The sequence below is a fragment of the Myotis lucifugus genome, unplaced genomic scaffold, assembly GCF_000147115.1.
Source record: "Myotis lucifugus unplaced genomic scaffold, Myoluc2.0 scaffold_134, whole genome shotgun sequence".
Lineage (NCBI taxonomy): Eukaryota > Metazoa > Chordata > Mammalia > Chiroptera > Vespertilionidae > Myotis > Myotis lucifugus.
The window spans coordinates 2,866,624-2,894,235 of NW_005871182.1; the positions used below are offsets into that span (position 1 = coordinate 2,866,624).

The 27,612-nt window shown below is 42.4% G+C and overlaps 1 protein-coding gene and 1 pseudogene across 4 annotated transcripts in view; both read left to right on the plus strand.

Moving 5' to 3' along the window:
* LOC102419310 (latent-transforming growth factor beta-binding protein 1) overlaps window positions 1-27,612 on the plus strand; it is a 200,530-nt gene that overhangs the window by 91,437 nt on the left and 81,481 nt on the right. For all 4 annotated transcript variants that reach the window (XM_014460572.2, XM_014460573.2, XM_014460574.2 and 1 more), the window contains exons 10-15: window positions 2,554-2,653; window positions 3,367-3,465; window positions 13,275-13,400; window positions 14,504-14,629; window positions 15,594-15,716; window positions 19,591-19,710. In XM_014460572.2, coding sequence (XP_014316058.1) covers window positions 2,554-2,653; window positions 3,367-3,465; window positions 13,275-13,400; window positions 14,504-14,629; window positions 15,594-15,716; window positions 19,591-19,710 — 694 coding nt within the window. The remainder of the gene's footprint in view (window positions 1-2,553; window positions 2,654-3,366; window positions 3,466-13,274; window positions 13,401-14,503; window positions 14,630-15,593; window positions 15,717-19,590; window positions 19,711-27,612) is intronic.
* LOC102422002 lies at window positions 4,542-5,638 on the plus strand (annotated as a pseudogene).

Sequence of the window (27,612 nt, forward strand, 5' to 3'; positions counted from 1 at the left end):
GAATCTGAAAGAGGGCCCGAGCATTTTCTTATCTACTCTTACTGCAGTTAATTTGGAGAAGCGGCAGTGGGAAAAATGCACCCAGAGTCCTTGTGGTCTTAACTCCTGGCAGAGGGCCTCATGATATTGAAGAGTGATGAAGAGAAAGCAGGGTGGTCCTGGGTGGGAAGTTATATGCGCAAAGGTGTGGCTGGGACAGCAAGAGGTCAGTGAGGGGAGCATGAGAGACGGGTTAGAAAGAGAAACTTTGGGAGGCGGGGATACCAGCCTGCAGTTGTCAGCAGTGGGGAAGTACTCTGCTCTCAGCTGGACCCCACTTGTCCAGTGGTGAGGTGGCATTGGTGACGGAGGCTGCTGCCCATGCCAGTAGGGGGATTCTGTCTGTTACCTGCGGGTGTGGATTGATGGTCTTCTTGCTGGCATTGACCATGGGCTGCAGGGATTGGGGTGCAATTGAGACTGATTGAGGTCAGCTTAAATAGGTAATAGAAAGCTACTCTGTGTTCTTAAGAAGTGGGGAAAAGTAATAAGTGCTCAGTATTTTTAGAAGATAAATCATAGCAGGATTGACTGAGAGAGGGAGAAAGAGGAAGCTGGAGAGGCCAAGTAAATATTAGAATAAACTGAGAATCAGAGAGTGAATCCAGACTTGGGGTAGTGAGGGCCATGGATATGGAAAAGGATGGACAATAGAAGGAATAGTGTAAATGGGCAGGGGTTGGGATGAGAAATGAAGGAGGGAGGACTAAAAAGTGACTTTAAACCTGGTGGGTTAATGATTGTGTCATTGTCTGAAATGAAGTTGAGATGACATACTGGATGGTTTTGGAAGGGGTGGACTCAAGGGATTTGTGGAATATCTAAATGGAGTTACCCTATAAAGAATCGTGCCTACACAATTGGATCTTTGATGGGATACTCAGATAAGATATCTATTTTGTAAAAAGTAGGAAAGGAGTAATTCAAACGAGGAGACAGTTGAAAGGGCCATGGAGGCCCGGGGAGTAAGCTTTCTAGAGGATGACAGCAATTAAAGCAAGGGAGGGAGAATGTAATAATGTCTCACCACTATGCTGTACACCTGAAACAGTATAAAATAATATTGAATGTCAACTGTATTGAAAGAGGATGAGAACAAAGTGTCAAAATAGTTGGAGAATTAGGAGTTATGTTATAAAAGCAAAAGGAAAGACAATTTCAAGAGAAGATTTAGGTCTCTCTATTTTTTTAAAAAACACCTCCAAGTTAGCGTAAAATGAAAGCTGCAAGTAGGGTGAACAGTAAATAAAAACAATATCTATATAATAAAAGCCTAAGTGACCCTTATGGTAGAACGACTGGAACGCCCGTCACTATGATGCACACTGACCACCAGGGGTAGACGCTCAATGCAAGAGCTGCCCCCTGGTGGTCAGTGCGTTCCCACAGGGGGAGCCAGAAGCTGGGCTCATGGCTGGTGAGCACAGGGGTGGTGGCGGGAGCCTCTCCTGCCTTCATGGCAGTGCTAAGGAGCAGCTAGCTGAGCAGTAAGGAGCCTGCCGCTAAGGAGCAGTGAGCCAGTGGTAAGGAGTGAGCAGGCGGGCGGTAAGGAGCGAGGGATCCCGGATTGCGAGAGGGATGGATTTGGCCTAAGCCAGCAGTCAGACATCCCCCGAGGTGTCCCGGACTACGAGAGGGCACAGGCCGGGCTGAGAGACCCCCACCCTCCAGTGCATGAATTTCATGCACCGGGCCTCTAGTGTAATTATAAAATAATAAATGGGGGGAGGGACTATGTAGGGTAACAGTGACCGAGTAACCTGATTAATACTTTTAATGAAGCGATGATAGGAGTGCCCTGGCCCCACACATGTGGACGAGGTCACAGCTGCTTAACAAGCCCCAAGTTCAGTCTGCATGAGTCCTAAGGAGCTGGAGCTGGAACTCATCATGAGTCTCTTTCTTTGCTTGTGGTCCAGAGGATGGGAGTGGGAAACTGGACACAGGAAGCCTGGGGCCCTCCTCCCAGGCTCTGCCTTTCTGTTTCTCTGCTGGACTCTCCTTACTGGGAGAGCTGGAGGTGCCAAGTTATTAGATGTGAGGTTAAGGGCGGCCATAATGACTGACCAGCATAACACATTTTAATATTGTGTGTTTTGTTATGACACATCTGCTATAGCCATTATCTAATCTGGGGCAGAGCCACATGTGAATGAGGTGACGGTTAGTCCTTCTTCAGGGTTTGTTTTGTTCCAGACCAAGTGTGGGCCCCTGAGCCAAGGCAGTGGTTTCACACGTCTGAAGGGACCCTTTTCTCTGGGCCCTCGAAGACGGGTGAGGGTGTATGCTTGGGTTAGCACTGCAGGAGACACTCAGCAGCTTGCCATAATAGTGGCACAGTGGCAGCTCATTAAAAAAAAATATCACACAATTGCACAGGTTTTTGTCTAATGTCCTATAACGTTTGGTGCCTTTGTAAGAGTACAATTAATTAAATAAAAATAGGTATAAGTGCAAATGAAAAATAATGCTTACTTGCAGTTCTCTTTTTGTCTTTCTAATTCAACCATGCAGGAAATACCTTCATTGGATCAAGAGAAAACCAAACTTGAGCCTGGTCAACCCCAGCTCTCTCCAGGCATTTCCACTATTCATCTGCATCCACAGTTCCCAGGTAGCCTTTGTTCACCTGTGCTGCTTGTAACAGCATCTATATATATAAAAGCCTAAGTAACCGAAAGACCGGTCGACCAATCGCTATGATGCGTACTGACCACCACGGGGCAGGCGCTGAATGCAGGAGCTGCCCCCTGGTGGTCAGTGTGCTCCTTCGGCCCCTCCCCCCAGCCAACCTCCCGCAGCCTCAATCAGCCCTAATCGCCAGCCAGGCCGAGGGACCCCCCCACCAGTGCACGAATTCATGCACTGGGCCTCTAGTTCTCAATAAAAGAGTAAGATAAGAATATTCCGTGTCTTTGATTTTAGAGTTTTTTAGAGTTTAATAAATCATTAGAATTATACACTTAAGAATATTAATATACTTATATAATGTTAGTATTATAATGATGTTTTAAGTATTATAAAGGCAAAAGAAAAGTGTTTTGCTGTTTTCTGTGGCCAGGAGTAATATGTATTATTAGGATATTGTCGAGGGTCATCATTTGATGACAGGTTGTTTTTCTTGGCTTCTGAATTATCCCCAGATATTCTTGCTAAATGTTGAAACCTGTAGGTTCATACTTGAGCTTTAGGAACCTATGACAGTTCTTACGATCTAAGAGCTACCGTGGGATGTCATTAGGCTAAGTTATGCTTGCATTTTGAAATGGCATGTCAGTGCGTCTAGCAGGCTTTAATGTCCTTTCAATCCCCTCCGTCCTTGTGCAGTAGTGATTGAAAAAACATCACCTCCTGTGCCTGTGGAAGTGGCCCCTGAAGCTTCTACCTCAAGTGCCAGCCAAGTGATTGCACCTACTCAAGTAACAGGTAGGTGCAGTGTCCGCTGTGGGACGTAGCCTGAGGAGGAGACATGGGGTTGAGCTTAATTTTAAATAGAGCATCAAAACTGTGTCAAATAGGTGAGATTGCTTATGGCAGGTTAGTCATAGTAGCAAGATTAGGAAATAATCTGAATATTTTTTAGAAGGAGGCATATGTTTAAATAAGTGATGGCACATATGCAGTGGAATATCACACAGCTATGGAAGTAACGTCTTAAAAGAATGCTTAATGTCATGAGGAGATAGTTATGGCATGGTATTAAGAAATACAGCACACAATATAATGATTTCAATTTTATTTATTTATTTATCTTAATATATTTTTTACTATAGGCCTGGTGCACGAAATTTGTGCATGGGGGGGTGTCCCTCAGCCTGGCCTGCACCCTCTCCAATCCAGGACCCCTCGGGGGATGTCCGACTGCCGGTTTAGTCACCACGTTGTTAAACCGGCAGTTAAACCGGCAGTCGGACATCCCTCTCACAATCTGGGACCGCTGGCTCCTAACTGCCTACCTGCCTGCCTGCCTGATCGCCCCAACCACCTCTGCCTTGCCCCTGCCACTGTGGCTTTGTCTGGAAGGACGTCCGGAAGATGTCCGGTCATCTGGTCTAATTAGCATATTACCCTTTTATTAGTATAGATTGATTTCAGAGAGGAAGGGAGAGGGAGAGAGAGATAGAAACATCAATGATGAGAGAGAATCATTGATCGGCTGCCTCCTGCTCGCCCCCCACTGGGGATTGAGCCTGCAACGCGGCCATGTGCCCTGACCAGGAATTGAACTGCGACGACCTGGTCGATGCCCAACCACTGAGCCATGCTGACCGGGCCCAATATTATTTTTTAAATGATTACAAATAGAAAAAGAGGCAAAAAGCACATGAAAGTGTTCAACTGTCACCAGTTAGAAGGATCATGGATAATTCTTATGTCCTTCAATAGATTTTTACATATTTTTAGAAGTCTTTATAATAAACTTAATTTTAATCATTAGTGACAAATTATAAGAATGTATCATAATATGAAACAAATCAGCAGCTTAAAAGCTAATATCCTTAATGTCGGAGAACAATAAAAAACACACAATAGAAAACGGAGGCAGTGCAGGGCACGCGGGACCTGAAGCACGTGGCCTCAAACTCCAGCTGACAAACGCGCCCTGCTCACCGGGACGGCTGGACTATCCCAAGGAGCAGAGGGCCCAGCTGCACAACCTGGTGCAACGTGGTGACTTCCCTCATCTGTCTGTGTGTGGACCATGAGGTGCTAATATAAAGACGAGAATTATGTGTGTTCTATGTGAACTTTATGGTGTTGAGAATAGCACATGAGACCATCACAACTCCATCTAAAAAGAAAATTGAAGTTAGCACTATTACAAGCAACTACCACCTTGTAGTTAATCCCAGAGATGCTGGAAAGAGTGACAGGGTAGCAATTCGGATGTTGAAAACAGTGGCGCAATCACAGCAACTTGAAACAAACTCTCTAGGAGACTTTAAAGTGGTTTGATTGGCAGGGGTTGACAAACATGCCTTGCGTCGAACCACGGGAGAGTATATGTCCACCTGCAGATTGATCTCGTGTTGCAATTCTACATCTAAAGTCATACCACCTGCTCATAGTAGGTAACTGGCTGTTCGCGTGCCTGCTCCCAGCCTTTGCCATGTGTTATCTACCATGTGCAAGGAGGAAGGTCTGAATCTTCCTGCACTGCTGGCTCACAGACTTGCAGAAAAGTCCTGCGGAAGGCTCAGAAAAGCCCTATGTATGTGTCAGACTGTAGAGTCCAATAATGTCCTTTTGCTCCAGATCACGAAGTCCTAGAAACAGATGGGGAGATGTAGCTGAGGGAGACTGCTAGTGCTATTGTCAGCCAGCAGACTCTAAAAAGGCTCCTTGAAGTTCATGGAAGACTCTCTGAGCTTTTAGCTCCTTGTATTCCTCCTGAAATAATAATGAAGGGCCTCTCTCGGAACTTTTGCATAACTGTGATGGACAGCTAGAGGGAGAAGTGGCCCAGATGGCAGCTTACTATGAACATTGTCTACAGCTGGGTAGTAAAGCCATTTATCACTTGGAAGGTTTTGTGGCCAAATTCATGGCACTACATAAGAAGTTCATGAAGGATGGATTAGAAGGCATGATGCTCTGACATCTTTCAGTAACTCTTCCTAATGTTTCTCAGTATCAGCATTTATATTCAACTTATACTGGAAGAGCTGTAAGTAAAATAAACTAACTTTACTTACCAAAAAAAGAAAAAAATGAGGAAATCATAGAATAATTCATAGAGAAAAACAATACCAAGAAACATATGCTAGGAAATGTCAATTTTGCTAGTAATCAAAGAAATGCAAATTAAAATAATTCTTTATTCTTATCACATTAAGACTTAATTCTTCTAGAGTGAAATTGAGACTCTCACATTGCTGGAAGGAATGTAAACTGGTTCAGCTTTTCTGAAAAGCACAAACAAGATCTTTAAAAATGTTCAGAACTTTTGACTCAGTAATCCAATAGTAAGATATCTAGTGTAAGGAAATCATGTCCCCTCCCACACTGATAATCCTATATAATAAAAGGCTAATATGCAAATCAACTGAATGGCGGAACAACTGGTAAATATGATGTGCACTGACCACCAGGGGGCAGACGCTCAATGCAGGAGCTGCCCCCTGGTGGTCAGTGCACTCCCACAGGGGGAGTGCTGCTCAGCCAGAAGCTGGGCTCACGGCTGGCAAGCATAGCAGTGGTGGCGGGAGCCTCTCCCACCTCCGCTGCAGGCGGGCGGTAATGAGCGAGGGGTCCCGGATTGCAAGAGTCCCAGACTGCAAGAGGGATGTCTGTCTGTTGGCTTAGGCCTAATCCCTCCGGCAGTCAGACATCCCCTGAGGGGTCCAGGCCTCTAGTGGTCTATATAAATGGATACTTACTAAAGCACCATGTATAATAGAGAAAAAATAGAAATAAACATTTAACTTTAGGGAAATAGATGTTATATCTATACATTGGAACATTATGCTACCATCAAATACAGTATTTTTTTAAAGACATTTATTAAGATTTATCAGAAAATGGCCACTCAATAAATTGTTAAATATAAGATGAAGTATATAAAAAATGAAAGATATAGAGTATTATACCAGTCACATTAAAAAGACATAATTGTTGGGAAAATGCACCAGATATTAGCAGTGATTATTTTTGTGGTAGGATCCGAGAGGTTTGGAGAGCAGTAGAGCCACCCAGATGCATTATGTCAGTGTTAGTTAAGGATGAGATTGGCAGTGTGTAACAATGTGTAATAGAGGCGTTTGCAGCCTCCTTTAAAGTATTTCTTTCCTCAGAAACATTAGATGCTCATTTTTCAGATAGAAATGTGCTTGATAGATATGTTAATTAGCAGAATAGTGGTGATTATTTCACAATGTATATGTATATTAAAACATCAAATTGTACACCTTAAGTGTACAACTTCATGTTAAAAACAAGTATACAGTTGTGTACATATGTGCAGTTATAATTATCCAGTTATATAAAATATATGCAATTTTTATGTATTTAAAATAACCAAAAACTTTTAGCCATTTTCTCAAAAATGTGGATGTAATTTCCCATAGTTATTTGAATCAAGCAAGCAGGCTAGACAGTATTTTCTAGAAGCACCTGTCGACAGGTGATGAGTGCAGTCATGTCATGGACTTAGCAGTTCATATTCATCTCGATCGGGGTCCTCAAGGCCCACCCTCGCCAGAGCCCTGGCCTTCTCCACAGTTACTCATGGCAGTTGCTCTTTGATTTTGCTCTTAATACTAAGTAAATTGATATAAAGATGTTAGCTTTTGTACGTATTTCTAGAGTGATACAATGAAACGATAGTGATGTTTTTAAATGACCATGGGTAAAATAGTGGCTGTCCATTCTGAGGTCATTTATGTGTCTACCCATTTCATTAAACCCATCTCAAAGTTACTCTCCCTGCTATGCCCTGTAATGCATACAAACTTGTCATACACTGTCTTGGTCAGCAAGCATCTTCTCGTTGTTAACCTCAGCGTTGAAAAGAAAATTGCAGTGTGACAATGTAATTCATGAGTTTTTTCTATATAATGTATTTCTATTTTCCAATGTCAAAATAGACTTCAATTTGTGTCTTTTCAACAGAGGTCAGTGGAGGGACCTCTTGCAACTAGCTTTGTAGAGGGTCAGTTTGGCTGGATAAATGCAGTGTTGTCATTTCAGTGCAGCTGCGTGAGGAATAACACATTGAAGTCGCTTAGCTTCAACGGAACTACAGAGCCGATCGAAAACAATGTGCTGTATGAAGATGTTAACAGAGATTAATTTGAGTTTGGCAGGAGCACAGGGTTAACATCTGCTATCACATGTTTGAAGCACAAATATTTCCTTCCAGGAAATAAGTTAACATCGAATTTCATTTTTATGCGACATTTGTAGGTACTCCCCCTTCCTATAGTAAAAGAATCTGAAACAATCCATGAGGGCATTACACATAGTCTTTAAATTAAATGGTTTTCGACTTTGAAGCGACACTATAATCAGTAATCTACAGTAGAACCAGAAGACGGTTTTGTATCAAATTTAATTTAAATCAAAATATAGATGTTTGCATTGGTTTGATATGAGAGCCAAACATATAAATTGAGGGAGTGATGTGATCTGTTCTCTTAGGAAATATTATGCAATGATTTTTCTCCCTAAAACACAGAAGAGGTTGGTGTTATTTGTCACTATTAGTTGCTCTCATAAGTTGAAGAAAGGGGTAGAATAATAATGAATCTAAACTAAGTAAAATCAGTTCCACATTGCCTAGTGATGATATCTTTATGATGGTGAGGTTGGAAGTAGACTTTTCAGATTTTGTCAGACACCCCTTGACATGCAATAATTATAAAGTGAGCCACATATTTACAGGAAATAAGTGTGATATTTTCCACTCCTAACAGCTGAGTTGGTGGCTTGCAACATTATTGGCACGCTGTGTCCAAATAAATTATACATTTCAGCATATAAATTCTTGATTTAGTGTAGTGTCTTAACAGCTCAAGGATAGGTTGGAAAATGAAACCTTCATTTCTCTGGCAAATATTTGCAAAGTGGAAACATCTGTTTCAATTGTTGTGGGACAATTTATGCTCGTTGTGTGGCAGTTAGGAGGCCAGGGCATTTTGTAAACCTTTCTGAGAGTTAACATTTGATGCTTCCTCCTGCTCACCCCAAACTTTCTCTGTAGCCCTGGCCGGCCAGCCAGAAACTGTTCTTTGACATCGTGACTGCCTTTGCGGAAACCTTTGTAATTATCACAGCCCCAACATTCTAAAAACTGTTTGCTCAGACCTTTTCCAGATCTCATAACTGGCCCCTTTAAAGAGACCATTTATCCCTGACGCGTATCACCGGCGTCATTACAGCCTCCGTAAACCGTGTGTACTGATGGAAAAGGAACTCTTTTTTTCATGTAAAATCATAGTGGTTTGATATTTCCAGGCCCTATTTATTTATTTACTTTGAGTAATCACATGATGAGGGGAGAAAAGTCTAAAATCAGCAAACTCAATTTCATATTTTTCCAAAAGCTATCTTTCTCATTTGACTCTAGAAAATATAACAGAGACACCAAACTCTTAAGTCCACCATTGGCCTTGTTGCTGGGATAGATGAGTGTTTGGTTTTCCACTGGCGTTTTGTTGTGGCTCTTTTCCCAAATTCCAAGCGGACTCTAGTGAAAACATGAACAGAATAAGGTCGTTGATCCAGTGAAGGTGGAGTTGTTTCAGGGGCAGGTGTAGTAGGAAAGGGTAGGGGGTGCTGAGAACACCAGGGGATGGGATGGGCATTACGAAGGACACACAGAAGGGTCCAGGGGGAGCAGTCTGATGGTCTCTCTGGGAAGTGGAACAGGCTGAAGGAGACAAGACATCCCCACTTTCGAGAGTTCCACAGAGATCAGTGCTTCCTGTGTGAGGCTTGGCTATATTTCCAGGGTTATGGCGACACAGTCTAATCCACAAAATGTATGTGTGCGTTTTTGTGTGTGTGTGTTTTAAACTTCAATATATTGTTATTGATTTTAGAGAGGAAGGGAGAGGGAGAGAGATAGAAACATCAGTGATGAGAGAGAATCATTGATTGGCTACATCCTCCTGGGGCTAGAGCTGCAACCAGCGTGTGCCGTGACCAGGAATGAACCGTGACCTCCTGGTTATAGGTCGATGTTCAACCACTGAGCCACACCAGTTGGGCAGAACTGTATGTTTTGACATAAACTGATCCATTCTCTGGGAAGAGGCTCACATACCTATGTGTGAGTGACCTCTTCAAAAAATAAGAAGCACAATGTCTTTTCCCTAAAAAACATGGAAAAAGCAGAAAACTTTCCTTATCCTTCACAATGGTACCCTCAGGACTGGCCTTGCTGTGTAGCATATGTGCCAGAGAATGAGAATTTAATAGAAAAGGAGGGAAAGTGTGGGAGAAGACATGTTTTGTAAAGTTTTTAGATAGGAGTACTAGTAATTACTTTTAAAAAATGGTGCTGATTAACTTTTGATGACTAGTGACGAGAAAGCAGACTGAAGTGTTTGGGAGGTGTTACGACTCTTCTTTCTATGAGAAGGGTGGAGTTCTGCCTAGCGCAGGGATGAAGGGGGTCTCTGAGGCCAAACTGGTGAAAGTTACATGAACTAATGACTTGGGTGAAAAGTGGGACAAACAGTGTAGAAATCACGTGTGTTTTCGTAAATGTGCCTTCGCTCCTGTGATGTGTCTCTTAGTTCCCTCTAGTGGTGTCAGAGGAACAGTTTCTTACCAAAGTTAGTGCCCTCCCCAGGGGACCAGCATTTTCAAGCTGCAGCTTGATATACTTACTAATCTACGGGGTGATCAGCTAAACATACCTCATGAATATAACTTCAACCGCACGGCTTCTATTCAAAATACTAGATTGGAAGGAAAGGCTGTTATCATTCATTTCATTTCCTGAGATTAAGGAGTTATAATTCTTAAGAATTTCTTATATCTTAGAGCTGACGTAAGAAGAAACTTAGTATGTTGGCAAACTGGTATAGGAATGTATCTGGTGTGAATTAAGCATCACCTATTTTTAAAGACTTGTATTCACACATGTAAAAATTCTATTCTGATATGCTTGAAAAGTGACAAATATTTGGTAATCAACAAATTAGTGTGTGTGTGTGTGTGTGTGTGTGTGTGTGTGTGACATGAAAATCTAGATATTTATAGTCTTTGATGAAAATCTAGATACTTATAGTCTTTGATTTGTTTTGAATTTTTGTCCCTCGTTATTAACTTCTTTTTCTTTTTGCCAATGTGATAAATATGTCTTTTCTGTCTTAAGAAAATGGGAGCGAAGAGTATAAAGATCAGTAATTACAAAGAAAACCGAGAAGTGTAAATAGCAATAATTTTCAAAGAAGGCATCTAACTTCAACATGGATTAGATGGTCAGAAGCATGCTTTTGACAATATTCTACTAAAGAATTCCTATCAACAGAGCAGAGAATTCTTACCTGAGGGTCTAGGAGTGTAACCTGGAGAGCACTACCTTTCACCTTCAGATTTTTATCACACATAGAAATGAACATAGAAATGATAACTTTTTAATGGAAGACCTTTCTGAATGTAAAATTATATAATCTCATTGTAGAAGTTTTGAAAAATACAGAAAAACATAAAGAAAAAATCACCAATCCCCAAAATCATGACACTGGATTTATTTCCTTAAAATCTCCTTTTCTGTGTATTTTGTAATTTAGATGATACCTATATTAAAATTTGCTCCCAACTATATTTTGTAACAAGTAAACATTTTCTATCCTTTACTGACTATATGATAATCTATGCTGTATATGTATCTTAATTCATTTTTTGGTATAATTGCCCATCACTCAAGTTTAAGCAATCATGTTAATCATCCATGTTTTTAGCCTTTCAAATTGTTTTCTGTTTTATATGATTTTATATTATACTGAGTGTAAAAACTATTCTTCTGAAAGTGAGTTAGCACAACCAGGCTCCCTGAAGATATCAGTAATTTGCAAGTGGGTGGTTGTCCCGTACCTCCAAGTGATTTTGTGTAAAACACCGCAGCTCTGTATTCATATGCTTTCTTTTAAAGTCTACCAACTTTTCAAGTCATTTGCGTCTGGTGTCTTAAAGTTACAGCACAGCGAATAGCACTTGATGAAATAGGAAGACTGTAGTGGGGTTTTGGAGAGCAACTTCAGCCTCGTGTAGGTCATTTCCATGGTGTACCTTTGTTAACCAGTTAACTGCCACGATATTTTGAATTTAATTAAAAAAGGTCTGCCGCTTGCGGCTATAGACACTCATGGCGTATAAACGGTTAAGGCACTGGTTTTCACATCCTTTTCTGCAGAGTGCATGGTGGGTTATTGGTGACAGAGCACACCTGTCACCTATTTTTCTTCTCGTTCAAATTACAGACCCTCTAACAGGGCTGGGCGGTCATGCTCGAGGCCCCCATCTTACTCTGGGCCCCTTGGGCTCTTCCACGAGGGCATGTGTTTCAAGCATCGCTTACTGTGTGATGGCAGTGAACAAACAGCTATTGTTTTAAATGTGCTGTTTCTTTGTTGTATATTCTTATGTGACTTCCACAGGAACAGCAGTGGTAATGATGATAACGGCTATCTCTTATTGATCCTATACAATGTGCCAGGCATTGGTCTCCATGCATTATTGTCGTTATCTCCTTGGAACCTGAGGGCCTGAAGTTGGCACCTTGATTATTCCCATGTTACACACGTAGAAAAGGGAGGCGTAGAATTTTTGAATAGGTCTCCCTCCTGTGACAGCTAAGAAAGGACAGCAAGCTTTGTACCCAGACTGTCTCCAAGACTGGACTTCTGACCACTGGCCCACTCCCACTGTACCATTCTGCCTCCTTACAAAGGTCATTGAAAGCAGACTATTTTAGGGAGGTACATCATCTCAGAAGGCCACCTTTGAGTCCATAGGTCCTTTTAGTAATTAAGCTCCTTTTTCTGATCTTCACCCACCATGGAGTCCTATGACCCCGTGTCTATCACAGCATCTGTATGAGTGGAGTGAGAACTCAGAGTTAATCTGCTCGGGCTTTATGGAAGAAGCAAGTCTCAAGCAAGAATCAGTGGAAGAGTGAGGGAGGAATTTAGCAGAGAAGATTTGGAAGAAGATTCTGCTTAATCTATTTCAATAAAATATGCTCATGTTGGAATTGGCAAATTAAGAGTAAAGTTACACCCACAAGTTTTGCTTTGATTAGAAGTGGTACATCTTTCTTGAAAATTAATGAGAAATTTTGGAGGAGGTTGAACAAAGTTGGAACTTGAATTTGGCCTCTTAACAAATGCAACGCTACCATGTATTTCTTACCGGGGCGAATCACATGATGATTCAGAAGTGAATTTGGGTGGATGGAAATTCATTGACAGGCTATCTTAGAAGTTAGGAAGCATTTATTATTTCACAACTTCCAACATGGCTCTTTCTGAGTGTCCCCCCACTCCAGTTCATCTAGAAATTGTTTCAACATTAGGAATTATTGATGACCTTGGGTGGGCCTAATGGAACAATTAATAAAGTAGTCAAATGAATTTATACTTGATTTTAGAAGTGGTCACCTTTTGTCTTTTAAGCTCATATCTGGCAATAAGCTCATCAGGAAACACAAAGTGATGGTGTACCTGTAGCCATGAAATCTTTATATCTGTTTCTCCCCCCCAACATTTTACTTATGTTTAAAGAAATCAATGAGTGTTCCGTGAACCCTGACATCTGTGGAGCAGGACACTGCGTTAACCTGCCGGTGAGGTACACCTGCATCTGCTACGAAGGCTATAAGTTCAGTGAGCAGCAGAGGAAATGCACTGGTAAGAGACATTTCATAGGCGACATTATTCAGTTAGCCAATATTTGCACAGTAAGAGCACTTTTTCTGTAATTATCGTAGGAAAATGTTACTGTGTTTAATATTATAAAGTTCTTATCCCTGAGCTAAGGATGCTCAAAAAGAGATTTTCTTGGGGAGCTGTTACCTCTTGGTTCAACTCTGCCTACTTTGCCAAGTGTAACACAACTACATAAAGGTGAAGTGATTTCCAAAATTTTTTCAGGTAAAATATATAAAATAAGAGTTCTAGAAACAGTGAGCTACAAGCATCTATTTAGCAAAATCAAATTAATGTTAACATACACTGCAATAAAGAATTATATTCTCTAATTGCATAAAATCTGATTTCTAGTAGGGATTTCTAAATTGAAAATCACCAAATGCTGACACAAAGTTATTGAGTATGCCTCTCTGGAGAAATGTGCCTCAGAAAGAGCTGGGATGGTGGTGGGTTATTTTGATGTGTTAACCCTATAGTTAGTTTTTAGAAACTAAGGGTCATAAAGTGAATAAAAGCAACAGAGGCATATAGCTAATTAATATACTTTAATATGCTAAATGCTATTAGACAAGATTTGTGACTTTTGTTATTTGGTTTTGTATACGTATGAGGGGATAAGGAGACACCCGCCTGTTCATACTATGCATACACTGTGTGTGTGACTAGAGCCATAAAGTATGAAGTTGAAAGGGCAATCATGCTCTACCTGTGTGTAGAGTGGGAGAGTCCCTTTCACGCCACTGGGCCTGTCCCTGCCATCCCGGTCTGGGAGTAGCTCAGCGAATTCCAGAGCTTCGATGAGTCCAGTTACCCGGCAGGTCCTTCTATGTTGACCTGAAACCTGTCTCTTTGAAACACCAGAGTCATGGTTGTAGTTTTAGCTTTTGAAGCAATACGCACAGTGCGTATTCCCTCTTCCCAGGAACAGCCTTTCAAGTGTTTAAGGAGAACAGTCATGTCTCCTTGTCCTCAGCGATGAAGGCTTGTGGGACAAGGGGAGTCGGCTGGTGTTTCACGAACAAGGAGACAGAGAATGTCATGCTCCAGTTCACTGATCCTTTGATCCATCATTCTCTTGACAGATATTGATGAGTGCACGCAGGCCCCACACCTCTGCTCCCAGGGACGCTGTGAGAACACTGAGGGAAGTTTCTTGTGTATTTGCCCAGCAGGATTTATGGCCAGTGAGGAGGGTACTAGCTGCATAGGTAATGGCAGTGCTTCCTGTGCCTCAATTCCCCGGTCTGCCTTTGTGCCTCCCCTAAGATCTCATCCATTCACTGCTTAGTCAGACAGCACCTGCCATGACATGGCAATCTGCTAGATGCGGAAAGATATTAAAATTGAATTCTTTTCCTCCAATCCTTTTTATTTTGCATTTACAATTTTTTTTCAGTAACAGTTGACATTCATTGTTAGTTTTAGGTGTATAGCCTAGTCGTTAAGAGACATTTATGTAACTTTTGAAATGATCTCCCCTATAAGTCTAATACCTAGCCAGCAGCATACATAGTTATTAAAATACTAGAGGCCCGGTGCATGGATTCATGCACCAGTGGAGTCCCTCCGTCTGGCCTGCGGGGATCAGGCCAAAATCGGCTCTCGGACAATCCCACAAGGGGTCCCAGATTGCGAGAGGGCGAAGGCCAGGCCAAGGGACCCCACCAGTGCATGATCGGGACCATGGAAGGGCTCCAGGGCGTGTCTGCCCCTGTCTTGCCCAGTTCTAATCTGGGCGAGTGATCAGGGCGGCCAGCCGGGGAGGGACAGCGGGAGGTTGGCCGGCTGGGGAGGAACTGTAGGAGGGCTCCAGGGCGTGTCCGGCCCATCTCTCCCAGTCCCGATCAGTCGGATCCCAGCAGCAAGCTAACCTATCGGTTGGAGCGTCTGCCCCTGTTGGTCAGTGCGCATCATAGCGACTGGTCGAACGAACGGTCGGACACTTAGCATATTAGGCTTTTATTATATAGGATTATTTCTCTGACCCCTTTAAACAAAGAGTGTCAAGTGTGCACGAAGACCAGAGGGGTTAAATGTTTCTTTTGGATCCCACACAAATCAAAACCACTCAGGTGATAGCAGGAATCAGTTATTTCATTCTTAAACTACACAGGGAGAGGTTTGAAATTATAGTTTGGGAAATAACCCTCGCACTGTTTCTGCTTTCCATAGATGTTGATGAGTGCCTGCGGCCGGATGTGTGTGGGGAAGGCCACTGCATTAATACCGTGGGGGCCTTCCGGTGCAAGTACTGTGACAGCGGGTACCGCATGACCCCCGGAGGACACTGCGAGGGTGAGTGTGCTGCGAGGCGGCGGCCGCACCACTTCTGAGGCTGAGTAAGCCTGACTGTGCAGTGCAGGGCTGGGTGTAGGGCCTGTGGCTGACAGGCCCCCCGCCTGGCATTTCCCTCTGCCAGTCTGTGCATGCCACCAGCTCGTCTCAGCGCCGCCCGCCTTCTGGATTCGCAGCCTCTTTGTCTCACTTCCGTGGCTCTGTCTGGATTATTTTCTATCTTTATGCTCTTTCTTACGCACTTCAGTATCTTCCTTCACTGGTATTTCAAGTGAGGTCACATTAGAATAATTATTGCAGAGTTCATACAAACCCAGACTTAATTACAGTGTCTGGGTCCTTCATGTGAGGACACGGTTCAGGTGTAACCACCTTTGATTTTTTGTGTGTTCTTGACCTTTTCACCTGGATACGTTCCTTTGTCTCAACTTGTTTCTTTCATGTAGATTTTGGGACTTGCTTGCAGACTCCCCACAGAAGCTCTGTCTAATCCACTGTAGGTCACATTCCAACAATGCCAGATAAAAATGCCTTTGTTAATGACCGCAGCCATAAATTGGCGCTCCTTACAAAAATGTTTTGAAACATTTTTATTTTTTTTAAGAGGGACATGATTTATTTTATTCATTTTAATATTTTTATTTATTTCAGATAGGAAGAGAGAGGGAGAGAGAGATAGAAACATCAATGATGAGAGAGAATCATTGATCGGCTGCCTCCTGCATGCCCCCACTGGAGATTGAGCCCGCAACCCAGGCATGCGCCCTTGACCGGAATCAAACCTGGGACCCTTCAGTCCACAGGCCAACACTCTATCCACTGAGCCAAACCAGATAGGGCTGGAAAGTTTTTATAGCGTGGTCAAAGTGATGACCAATTTCACATTCTCATGTTTGGGTCCAAATTGCACACAGGTTCTTTTTGAAACCCTGATGGTACTTTTCCCTTTAATTATTTTCGTAAAGAAAACAGCATTACCCAGATCCCAAAACCAGACAAAGACATTAAAAAAAAGAAAAGAAAATTGCATTGAACTTCGGCTTAGATCCTGCCATGGAAACATGAGGGTGAAGGTGCAGGGGTCTCTGAGCTAGTGTTTAAGGAGCCCAGATGTGGGGGTGGTGCTGAGGCCCTGGGGTTCCCTGCCCGGCTGCCCGAGGATCAGCCTCTTTTCTAATATGGCTGGGCATCCAGAGGGAGGGAAGGAGGTAGACTGGTTGGGGTGGGCTGCTCTCAGCTGTCCCTTGGCGTCTGCAGGTTGGTTTTCTTCACAGTCCTATCGGCCCAGGCCTGGAGGGAGAGCTAATTAGACAGTTTTTGGCAGCCTGTGCCTGCCTCCTGCTGGCCTCTTGCCTTGGCCCCTTCGGTTCTAATCGAGAGGGAAGTGGGAACAGTGTATGTTACTGGATCTCTGGTCAACTCTAATGAGAACAGAGCCGTGAACTGTTCCCCAAAGGCCGAGGGACATGGTGAAGTGCAGGTGTGACGTGTCCCCACTCTCCTCTTCCCGGGAACTCTCTCCGCTCAGAGAGGCGGGGTGGACACAAGAGAGAGAGGAACTGTGGCATCAGCTCACGACCCCACAGGTAGTGACTGTCTGCTTGGGAGCCAGTGACTTGGCCCCTTTGAAAGTTACTTCTTCCTCTAACATGGCCGCTGAGAAGTTGACTCTTCAGGGTTGCTGAGAATAGAAATGTGTGTTGCAGTAGCTTATATGGTGCCGGTCACCTTATTAGTTCTGAGGAAGCATTTGTTTCTTAAACTTTGCTCTTCTCTGATGCCTTTTCTTTGTATGTAGATCTTCTCAGTGCATCTCTAGTTGTGGGAGTACTTAAAAAAAAAAGGGTGTGTGTGTAGGTATTTGATAAGCATTTATATGCAAAGCAGTACTCCCCAAGGAGGTCAAATATGGATCTTTATGTTCTACGTATAGTCTCAGAATGAGAAGATCAGACATTGAAACAATAACTGTATCATAAGGATGGAGAGTGGGAAGGAGGAGAAAAGAAATGTTGGGAGTCCATGGGAAACAGGAGACTTTTCAGTAATATTCAATGTGTGCAGATTATTTAACAGAAATATTACCAGAGTTCCCTGTGTTAAAAAACATATGCTTCTCCCCCCATGAAAAGGCTGAGGAGAAGAAGGAGCCAAAGAACATGGCTGTTTGCTAATTTTGTCATGGCCCCGACCCAAAGGTCCCCGGGCTCCTGGCTCACGGAAGGTTTTCTCAGCTGTCCCTGACAAGGCTGCTTTCAAACAGCGCCAGTCTCCAAGGAGCCTATTGTAGTTCACAGACATTATCTCATGCGTCCTTACTTTATTCCGTTAAGATATTACCAGTCAGGTAGTCCCTGATGCATAAATGAGGGAACAAGAGAGCAGGTGAGGGCAGCAGGGAGTTCAGGGATGTTACCTGGTGTTGCTCAGTTGTTGCACCTTATTTATCGGACCAGCCTCCCTCGGTGACCTTCTCTGACTTAGCAGTTGCAGTTCTGTTTAAAAAAACATCCCATCCAGAGAATAATGTCATGCTGTTTGGAAAGTGAAACTGGCGAGCATCATCTTTTTGTAGAACAAGAAGTCCCAGAACATCTGACCTAAAAAAAGCCCACACACACAAAACCACTGTGTGTCATTGTCTATTGGCAAGAATTTTTCACCGATAGGAAAAATAATTACAATGCTGGCCTGGTGTTGATTCTGTTACTATCGTCTTCAACTCTTTTACTTCAAGCATTTTTTTTACACACATCCAGGGGTCTGTCATGGGAGATCATTTTAAAGAATTTACCAGAATGAAGATGTCAAACCCATGCCTGTTCTGTGTATCCATCATGTATTTCTTTCACTTTTCAGCTTATGTCCTGAGATATCTGTCTATAGTTGAAGTATGATTAGAGATCTTCTATACATTTTATATTGAGACACTTAGACATTAAATCCACTCACTGAAATTCAAAAAAATCCAACTCCAGAAAAACACTTACTTTAAATATCTCCTACGTCCTTCCCCCATTTTGTTTAACTATTCTTAAAAATGCCTCAAGCTATTGGAGTCATTGTCTCTGCCACAGTCCCAACCGTATTTAAGGTGTTTTGTCCTCACATGGAAGAGAACAATGTTTACTTACTTCAGTTAGCTGTGAATGTGAAAAGAAAGGTGTATTTTTACCAGAAAATACTACCAGATGATCTTATCACCATGTTTGCTGGGAAATCTTGAAAGTATGTGATGAGTTCATTCTCTTCTAGTGTTTTTTTTCTACTTCTAAGGAATTCCTAGCATATGAAAGGTTTTAAATTATTTAAACCCAGGAAGTTTTGGGGCCCATGAGGCCAAAGAGGATTTCCCCAGAGCGTCAAGTGTCCGTAGCGCCGACTTGTCGCTGGGTGGATATACAGGGTGGGGCAAAAGTAGGTGTACAGTGGGGAGTATTTGAAACACAGAGTTTATTCTTGTATTCACTATGGTATCATTTTCCACATGGACAACTGTAAGCCTACTTTTGCCCCACCCTGTATGGCTTTCGCCTGCTCACCCCTATTCTCTGTCTTTTTTTCTGGCAAACTGCACACTTGCTTGAAAGGTTTGATGTCTAGAAAGTTGGCCCAGAGACGTTGCGAGCTCCCAGACTAGGGAGTTCAGGCCCTCCAGTTGGAGAATTGGGTCCCACGACTTCCTGGGAATGTGTGTAAATGTTTCGGTCAAGGTGAACCTGGCCGTGCATGATCGCTGTGTGTTTATAGACCTGTGTCACTTAGCCGGTTGTTTTCCCCACCAGGTAGGGCAGGCATTTCCCCCCTTTATCACAAAAGTGTTTGCTGTAGTATCCTGATAAAATGTCTGTGACCTAGCTTTTTGATTTTTCAGATATTGATGAGTGTTTGAGTCCAAGTACTTGTCCAGATGAGCAGTGCGTGAATTCTCCTGGATCTTACCAGTGTGTTCCCTGCACTGAAGGGTTCCGAGGCTGGAATGGGCAGTGTCTCGGTAGGTACCACAGAGTTCTCATCATATAGTTTTATTTCTTCTGTCTGGCCTGTTTTCTGACAGAGTGGTGTAATGCCAAATGAGCCCTCTTTCAAAATAAAATATAAATAAATACACACACATACATATGGAATGTAACAAAATATTATTCTAAGACAACTTCAAAGAAAAGTTCTAAGTAAGTTTCAACCATGGAGAAAATAAGGAAGTGAGTGGCATGAGGAATGTGGGGTTTTTACATGCAACAAAGAATCCTGGTGGAAACACATTGCTACCTGATGTGTTAAATAACCAAAACTAAATAAAATAATCACCACAGAGAGAACGGTGGAAAGCAAAATACTTAAAAAGTGAGAAAAGGCATAAGAAGAAGCTGTCAGAGACCACATAGAATTAGGAAACATACAAACACAAACTTGCAGCAGAAATAGCAGGCGCAGAAAGGGAAATCTTGATTGATTGCTCATGTCCCTTATATAATACATTTATTCATTTAAGTATTTAATATATAGTACCTGCATCAGGCACTGAGGGAGATGTGATACACTTGCTTCGGTTCTAATTACACGGGCTCTCACTACCTGTCTCCTTTCGTGGCCTTCCTTGGTGTTTCTGTCTACCATACAATCTTTTCCTTAAAAGTTGAACTCTTTTGCACTCCCTGCCAGACTCTGAACTTTTCTTTCATTCATTCCTTCTATCCTTTCTTTCACAAATGCTGGACAACTTACTATATATGCTCAGAGTTGTACTGAGTGCCGGGGTACGCCAAGTGCCTTTTTCAAGGAACTTACTATCCAGTGGGGAAAATGGGTAACCACCCAGATATCTCATAAATCAGGGCAAATGCACAGCTGATAAAAGTGCTAGAAAGGGATGGTTGTGTGACGCGACAAGAGCCTGTGCTATAATGAGTTGCCTCTAGGAAAATTCTTGAGTTAATTTTTAATTGGGGAAGGCGATGGGAGGGAGAATGTTTTGGACAAAGGAAACAGCATATGCAGGGGGCTTGTAGAAAGAGGCGGTCATGTTCCAGCAGCTGAAAGGACAGTGTGGCTGAAGGACAGAGATCAAGGAAAGATTTGCTGCAGGATGAGGAGTAGAACATGCCAGACCTTCTGGGTCTGTTAAAAATGTTGGCCTATTCTTGCAATTCTGGGGAGACACTTAGGTACTTCAGGAAGTGTGGTATAGGTAGGCCTGGCAGAAACACTCTCCATTTCAAAGCTTTGGACTCAGCACCAGGCAGCATGAGCTGTACCTGGTGCAGGTGGCCCCAAACCCTGAGCCTCATGCCCATGCCAAGAGCGTCTATGAATGGAATTGTGAGATGTTGATCTTCGGGGAGAAGAAAAGATTTTTTCATTCATTGCTTATTTGATAAGATTTTGTTTACGACGTCTGTGTTGGTCAGAAAGTGCATTTGGTTTTAATTTTCCGATTTGGCATACATTTTATATTTGTCTGTGAAGGTTCCATTCGTGCTCTCATTTCCACATACGGATGGATATTATAACCCAAGAGCAGATCCTGAACTGTACCTTACATAGCTAAGTGGTGATATAAACACAGCCCTGATTCATGAATTTGCTAATGGAATGCGACTGACCAAATTGGCAAGTGATTGCTCTTCAATATAAATGCATTTGTCTAGATTGGGTAGTAATAATAATAAATGGCTTCTCATACCTAGATGTATACAATAAATCTAATTGTGGCCACTTTGCTCCAGTTGTAGTGACAGAAACACAGCACCTCATTTAAAAGTAATTTCACTTTGCCAACCAGATTAGTAAAATCATATGCAGAAACATTAAGTCACTGTGCTACGCAACCAAAGTCACACACTTAGCCACTTGTTCTAAGCGATAGCTTTCGTTTTTGCATTCAGAAGGTCATGCATCTCCTATTAAAAGTAGGCAGCGTACTTTTTCCTTCTGTTCTGGGTCAAATGTTGGGCTCTTTGTCATCTATAGATCAAGCTTCTCTGTGGTATAATTGCAGTTCCTTCCATTGCTCAGTTGGACTTGTGCTCATTCTGAATTCCTCATGAGGGCTTTTGCAGATGATACCAAAATGGATTTTCCATCATAATTTTTTTATGGCAGTAGAGCTTTCAAATGTTGAAAAGTTGAGTGTGACAGAAAGCAGAAAGATATTGCAATAAACCCTTCTGCTCATATTGAGCCAATGGATGGATTGAATTTTTCTGCTAAACTCTGACAGTGCTCATGAATACCCAGCCACTCCTCTTTGTCTCTGTAACTTGTAGAGTTCAGTTCTCACCTTTGTACTTGTGGGACTCCAGAAGGTGTAGTCCTTACTTAATCTTACCTTTGTGTTGAGCTCATGGGTAACACAACTTGATCTATATGTGTTCATTTATTTAACAATTGAGTGCCTACTATGAGCCAGGTGTTTTTGTAGACTTTGGGGATGGAGAGTGAACAACGTAAATTCCCTCCTCACATTGCACTTCTACTGTAGAGCTACTGTGCTTACAAATAAGTAACTCAACAATGAGAAGTATATGGTGTGTCCGATATGATGAATGCCATGAAGGGAAGGAAAGCAGCGTAAGAAAGAAGAGGGAGTGTTATAGTTTCTGTGGTGGTCAGAGATCAGTCATTTACAAGGTGTTCCTTGTTAACCATTTGCTTTGCCTCTAACAGTTATTTGTGAGTAGTGGCATTTTATATCCTGTTAGTTCAGATAATTTAGAATACATTGATGAGACTTTTATTGTCCAACTCTTAATGTATGAGAACAGTAAAGACTTTAAAAAGTTCCCAGATCTCACTGTCTGAAGAAAAGCCCTACACCTGGCATTTGCTAGTGATCACCTATAGAAATAATTGCTACATCACAGGGCTGTTCTGTGCCATATGTCTCATAGTCTCTTTCTTCTACTACCCTCCTCTCACTCACTCATATTTTAAAGTTATGTGATTAAACTTGTGCAGTGTTGTACAGAATAGGACTTTTATTTGGCATTATGCTTGGTGTTTGCTTTTTTGTGTGTGTACTCTGTCCATCTTCATTCTGATTTGGCTCATTTTTATTTGAAATGGTTTAATTGGGAATTAAGAATTGCTTTTTTGACCCTTGTATTCTGCAGGGATTTGCTGCCAGTTACACTTTCTGATTCTTTCACTAACTAAACAGTGGACTTGCTGAAACCATTGATGGCATGTTTGTCTTCATGCCATGTACACTGGGTCTTACTGATTGATGCTTCTCCCTGGTTGATGAATTAGGACAGAAATTGTTTGGGGGCAGAAACAGGTAAAATGTCAGCAGGTGTTGTCACAGGGAACACACTCTTTCCTAGGGTTTAGCCCAGGACACATAGTCCTTCATTCTCAATAGTTTATTGACCACTCTCAAAATACCTACCCCTCAGTATTTTCTGGCAACTCTTTTTGGACCTCTGTTAATGTAGCATCTTCTTTCAAGTTGTGGATTTTGGTCCTCTCTTGAGAGCCACTTTCATCATTCAACACTGTATTCCTTGGACCTCACATTCAGCCTGGAGTTGTTGCCCATTCGATCCCCACCTCTAATGACTATTTCAACACCTTGAGTTCTGTCTACTTCCAACTGGCTGCTCCAACCAGGACTTTTCTTGAGGAGAGCCAGCCTGACAGGTACTCAATTTATAGGTTTCTCTTGACTCCTGGAGAACTAGCCTGATTCCAACCCAACTAGATTATTCCCCAAAGGAAATCCTCTCATATTTCATTGTTTAAAGGTACTTTCCAGTAACTCTGACATAAAGATCACATTTCCCTGAATTTAGGCAGATTGGGGACCGTGTGACCGCTCTGAAGCTTAGTTTTAATATCTGTAAAATAGGATTTGAAATACTTTCTTCATAGGGTTTATTGTCAGAATTAAGTGAGCGATATAAAGTGCTTAGTAAGGTGTTTGACATAAAGAAGGACTCCATCAATGTTAGAATTCTTTTTCCCCCCTGGTACCCTCCCTTTTATCTTCCTTGTCCTGAAATACATACAAGATGGCAGCTGAGCTGACCATCTACCTTTTGTGAATATTATAAAATGTCAACATCCGACTTATCCCTAAACCATTATATGCTAAAGGAATCTCTAATCCGTCAGCAAGTTATTGAGCACCTAACTATTTGTCTGCCAGATGCCAGAGAAGATTTGAGACTGTGAAAAAGCAAAATAAAACAGAGTAGAATGTGGTTACCTGGGGCTGGGGGTGGGTGGTTGGGGAGATGTTTAAAGGTGCAAACTTGAAACTCTTGATAAGTACGTTCTGAAGACCCAGTGCACAGCATGGTGATTGGAGACAGCAGCACTGGATTATAAACTTCAGAGAGACTAGATCTTAATTGTGATAGAGGTGTTAGCTAATGCTACTGTTTCACAACATATAAGGTATCAACGCATCCCTTAAACTTATATAATGTTATGTGTCAATTACAACTCAAAACAAAAAAAATACTTTTGTGAAGGAAACATGCCTGTGTGAGAATAACAACAAAAAACCTCACTTTATGTAGTTGACTTTGTGGTTTTATTTGATCCTCCTGGCAATCTTTCCTGTAGTACAGATAGAGAAACTGATTCCCAAATAGGTTAATAGGCTTGCTCAAGGTCAGAGGTAAGACTTGGCAGGGCTAGGACCAGATCCCAGACCCTCTTTCTCCAAAACAGTTTTTTTGTTTTGTTCTACACAGTATCTCCTGTCTCTCTCATGTGCCCTCAGGAAAACTCAAGAACAAAACGATGTAATTAACATAATAAGGAGAGGAAAGTTCATAGGAAGGAGACATCTGTGTGGGCTGGAGTTGCCCCTTGCACGATGTAATAGTAACGGCTGGGGGACGCCAGTGTCAGAGATATCAGACCTGCCCCATAGATAGCCCGGTTGAGTTTTGCTGAAAGACACGGATGCTGTTAGAAAGGTAAAGTAAGAAGCCAGTGAGTTGGTGGGATTCGTGGAATCAATCTTCTCGGGCTGTCCTTGGCTCCTTACCGGGGATGTGCATAGCCTTGTCTGGCTTCCAGTTCTGAAAAGCAGTGCTGCGTCTTCAAGGACCATATATTTTTGTAGACAGCTCTGCTACTGCATAAATTGGTCAGAACTGACAGCAGGCCGGAGACCCTGAGGATTTACTGTACCTTAAGTGCACTTGAGGTGTTTGGGTCACACTGGCCTACCCAGCGTCTGTCTCTCATTTGTCAAGTATGTGTTTCTGTCCAGTATGGTCTCTTATCATCTTTAGTATAAAAGACTGTGTGTGAAGAATAGTTAAGGGATCATTGAAGTAATAGCATGTTTGGGGCAAGGAGTAATCCTAGACTTTTATGTAGCTGTAGTGATAGAATGTTTCCACCCTCCTCTCTCCCCTCCCCCCATATCAAATGATGCTCATTCATGAAGTCCACATTGGTCACTAAGGAATTAAATAAGGCTGAATGGACGCTGAAAAATGCCTGGTTCACAGTGTGGACAAGTTCACCTCCTTGAAAGTACAGGAAGTAATGCAGGCCAGTGGTTGCTGGAACCAGTCCTGACCCACCCCAAGGACCTAAGTGAAGTGGAAGGGGTGGGTGCAGCACAGCGTTGGGCTGACTGGTGTAAAATCAGCCACGGAAAACCCTTGGTGACTTAGAAGTCAGGCCCACCAGGTAGTCTGGTGTGTTCCCAGGATATTAGGAAGGGAAATTTCAAAAGAGTTCCTGACTCCGATGAAATACATCCCAAGGCAGCGAGAGAATTGCAGGTGGGATTGCTGGCCAGCTGGGAGTCATCTTTGTGAAACGGTTGAGGATGGAAAGTTGCCAGAGAGCTGGAGAGAGATTAATGTCCTCATTTCCCCCTAAAGAGGAAAGAAGGTGGAGTCAGGAGCTAATGACCCATGAACTTCAAATTGATCTTGACAAAGAACTGTAGACTACAGGATTCAGGTGATGAGGTGAAACACTTTTAAATGAAAGCGATGATCATAAGAATCAGCCAGAGTTCAGTCAGGGCAAACCATGCCAGACTGTCTTGAGTGCTTCCTCAGGGAGAGCGATTAGAGGGGTAGGTCAGGAGCTACTCCGGGCGTGGCATTTCTGGTTTCAACACACCATTTGTTTCAGTCTGTCAGGGGATTATAGATGAGAAGGATCCATTGGGGTTGGGCAATAGAATAGTGAGGAGGATTCATAAACTTTTGAACTATCATATCCACAAAGTGCTGGTCTCATAAATGCCAACAACTTCCTTACTGCGGGAGGTTTTCATTCATTCATTGAAGCCACTTTTTCTGTGGACACGGTGTTTTTCATGATAAAATTCCCTTTTGAACTCATAATGTATATGCAGTGTAAGAATTTGGGTAATGTGGCTCTCTTATAAGACTGTAATCTTAGAGTAAGGTGAGTTTTGATCTCCAATATAGACGTTACCGTCTCTCTCTGCTGGGGGGAGGCTGTGAGTGATGGGTACTGAGGTGGGCAGGGACCACCTTGTTTCCCACGGCATTGATTCTCCCAAGAGTTGGAAGGAAGGATTGAGGGGACCAGCCCTTCTGTCCATACCACTCGAGACCCCCCAAGTTTGTGTCCTTGACCAAACTGAAGAACACTGGGAACCACTGAGGATTTTTAAAATAGAGGAACAACCATTGGTTGGATCTGTGTTATAGAAAGGTTACTCTGGCTGTAGGTTGGGTAATGTTAGAAGAGGGCAAGACTGGAAGTAGAGAAATAAAAGGCCATGGCAGTAATACATGTGGGAGAGAATGGTAGAATAGGAATGAAAAGAAAGTGAGGCTATTTGAGAGATATTTGGAAGGTAGGATTGATAGGACTTGGTAGTAAGTGTAAAAAATCTAGAAAGGATGATGCCCATGCTTCTGACTTGGGCACTTGAGAGGGTAGTGGCACCATGTACTGACATGGGAGACAGCATACAGAGGAGGCAGTGGGGAAGGTCAGTTTTGGCCGTGAAGACTCAGAGGTGTCTGAGGGACATCAGGTGGAGATGTCTCATAGACCGACCTGCTCGATGTAGGGATCTGCAGTTTAGGAAACAGGTCTGGGCTAAAGATACAACACTGAGTTTATTTACATCCACCAAGTGAGGCCCCATCTAGATACATGTCTTCTATATAGAGATTCTTTTTTCATTGAGGTATAATTGACATATAATGTTATATTAGTTTCATATGTACAACATCGTGATTCAATATTTGTTTACATTGCAAAATGCTCACCACAGTAAGTCTAGTTGACATGCATCACTATACATAGTTACAAATTCTTTTTCTTTTTTTTCTTGTGATAAGCTACTACTAAGATCTTCTCTATTAACAGTTTTCAAATATGCAATGCAGTAGTTTTAACTGTAGTCACCATACTGTGCATGACATTCCCAGGACTTACTTTATTTATTTTTAAAATATATTTTATGGATTTTAGAGAGAAAGGGAGAAGGAGAGAGAGAAACATCAATGATAAGAAAGAATCATTGATCGGATGCCTCTTGCACGCCCCCTATTGGGGGTCGAGCCCACAACCCAGGCATGTACCCTTAACCAGAATTGAACCACGGACCCTTCCGTCCACAGGCCAACGCTCTATCCACTGAGCCAAACCAGCTAAGGCTGAATTACTTATTTTATAGCTGGAAGTTTGTACCTTTTGACCCCATGTAAAGGTACCTTTATAATATTTTACTATATAGTTACTTCCCCAAGGGCATGAGCTCCATTAAGTCCAAATACTCGTTGAATTCAAACTGCTCGGTCTCCATGTGAATGATTGACTTGCAAGGATTCTGGCTCCATGCAATTATGTCTGTAATAAGTGAAGAGTAAAGACATCAGAATACCCGAGGTATTTCAAGGCATTCTGCTTCATAGTTAATCATGGTAGTCGC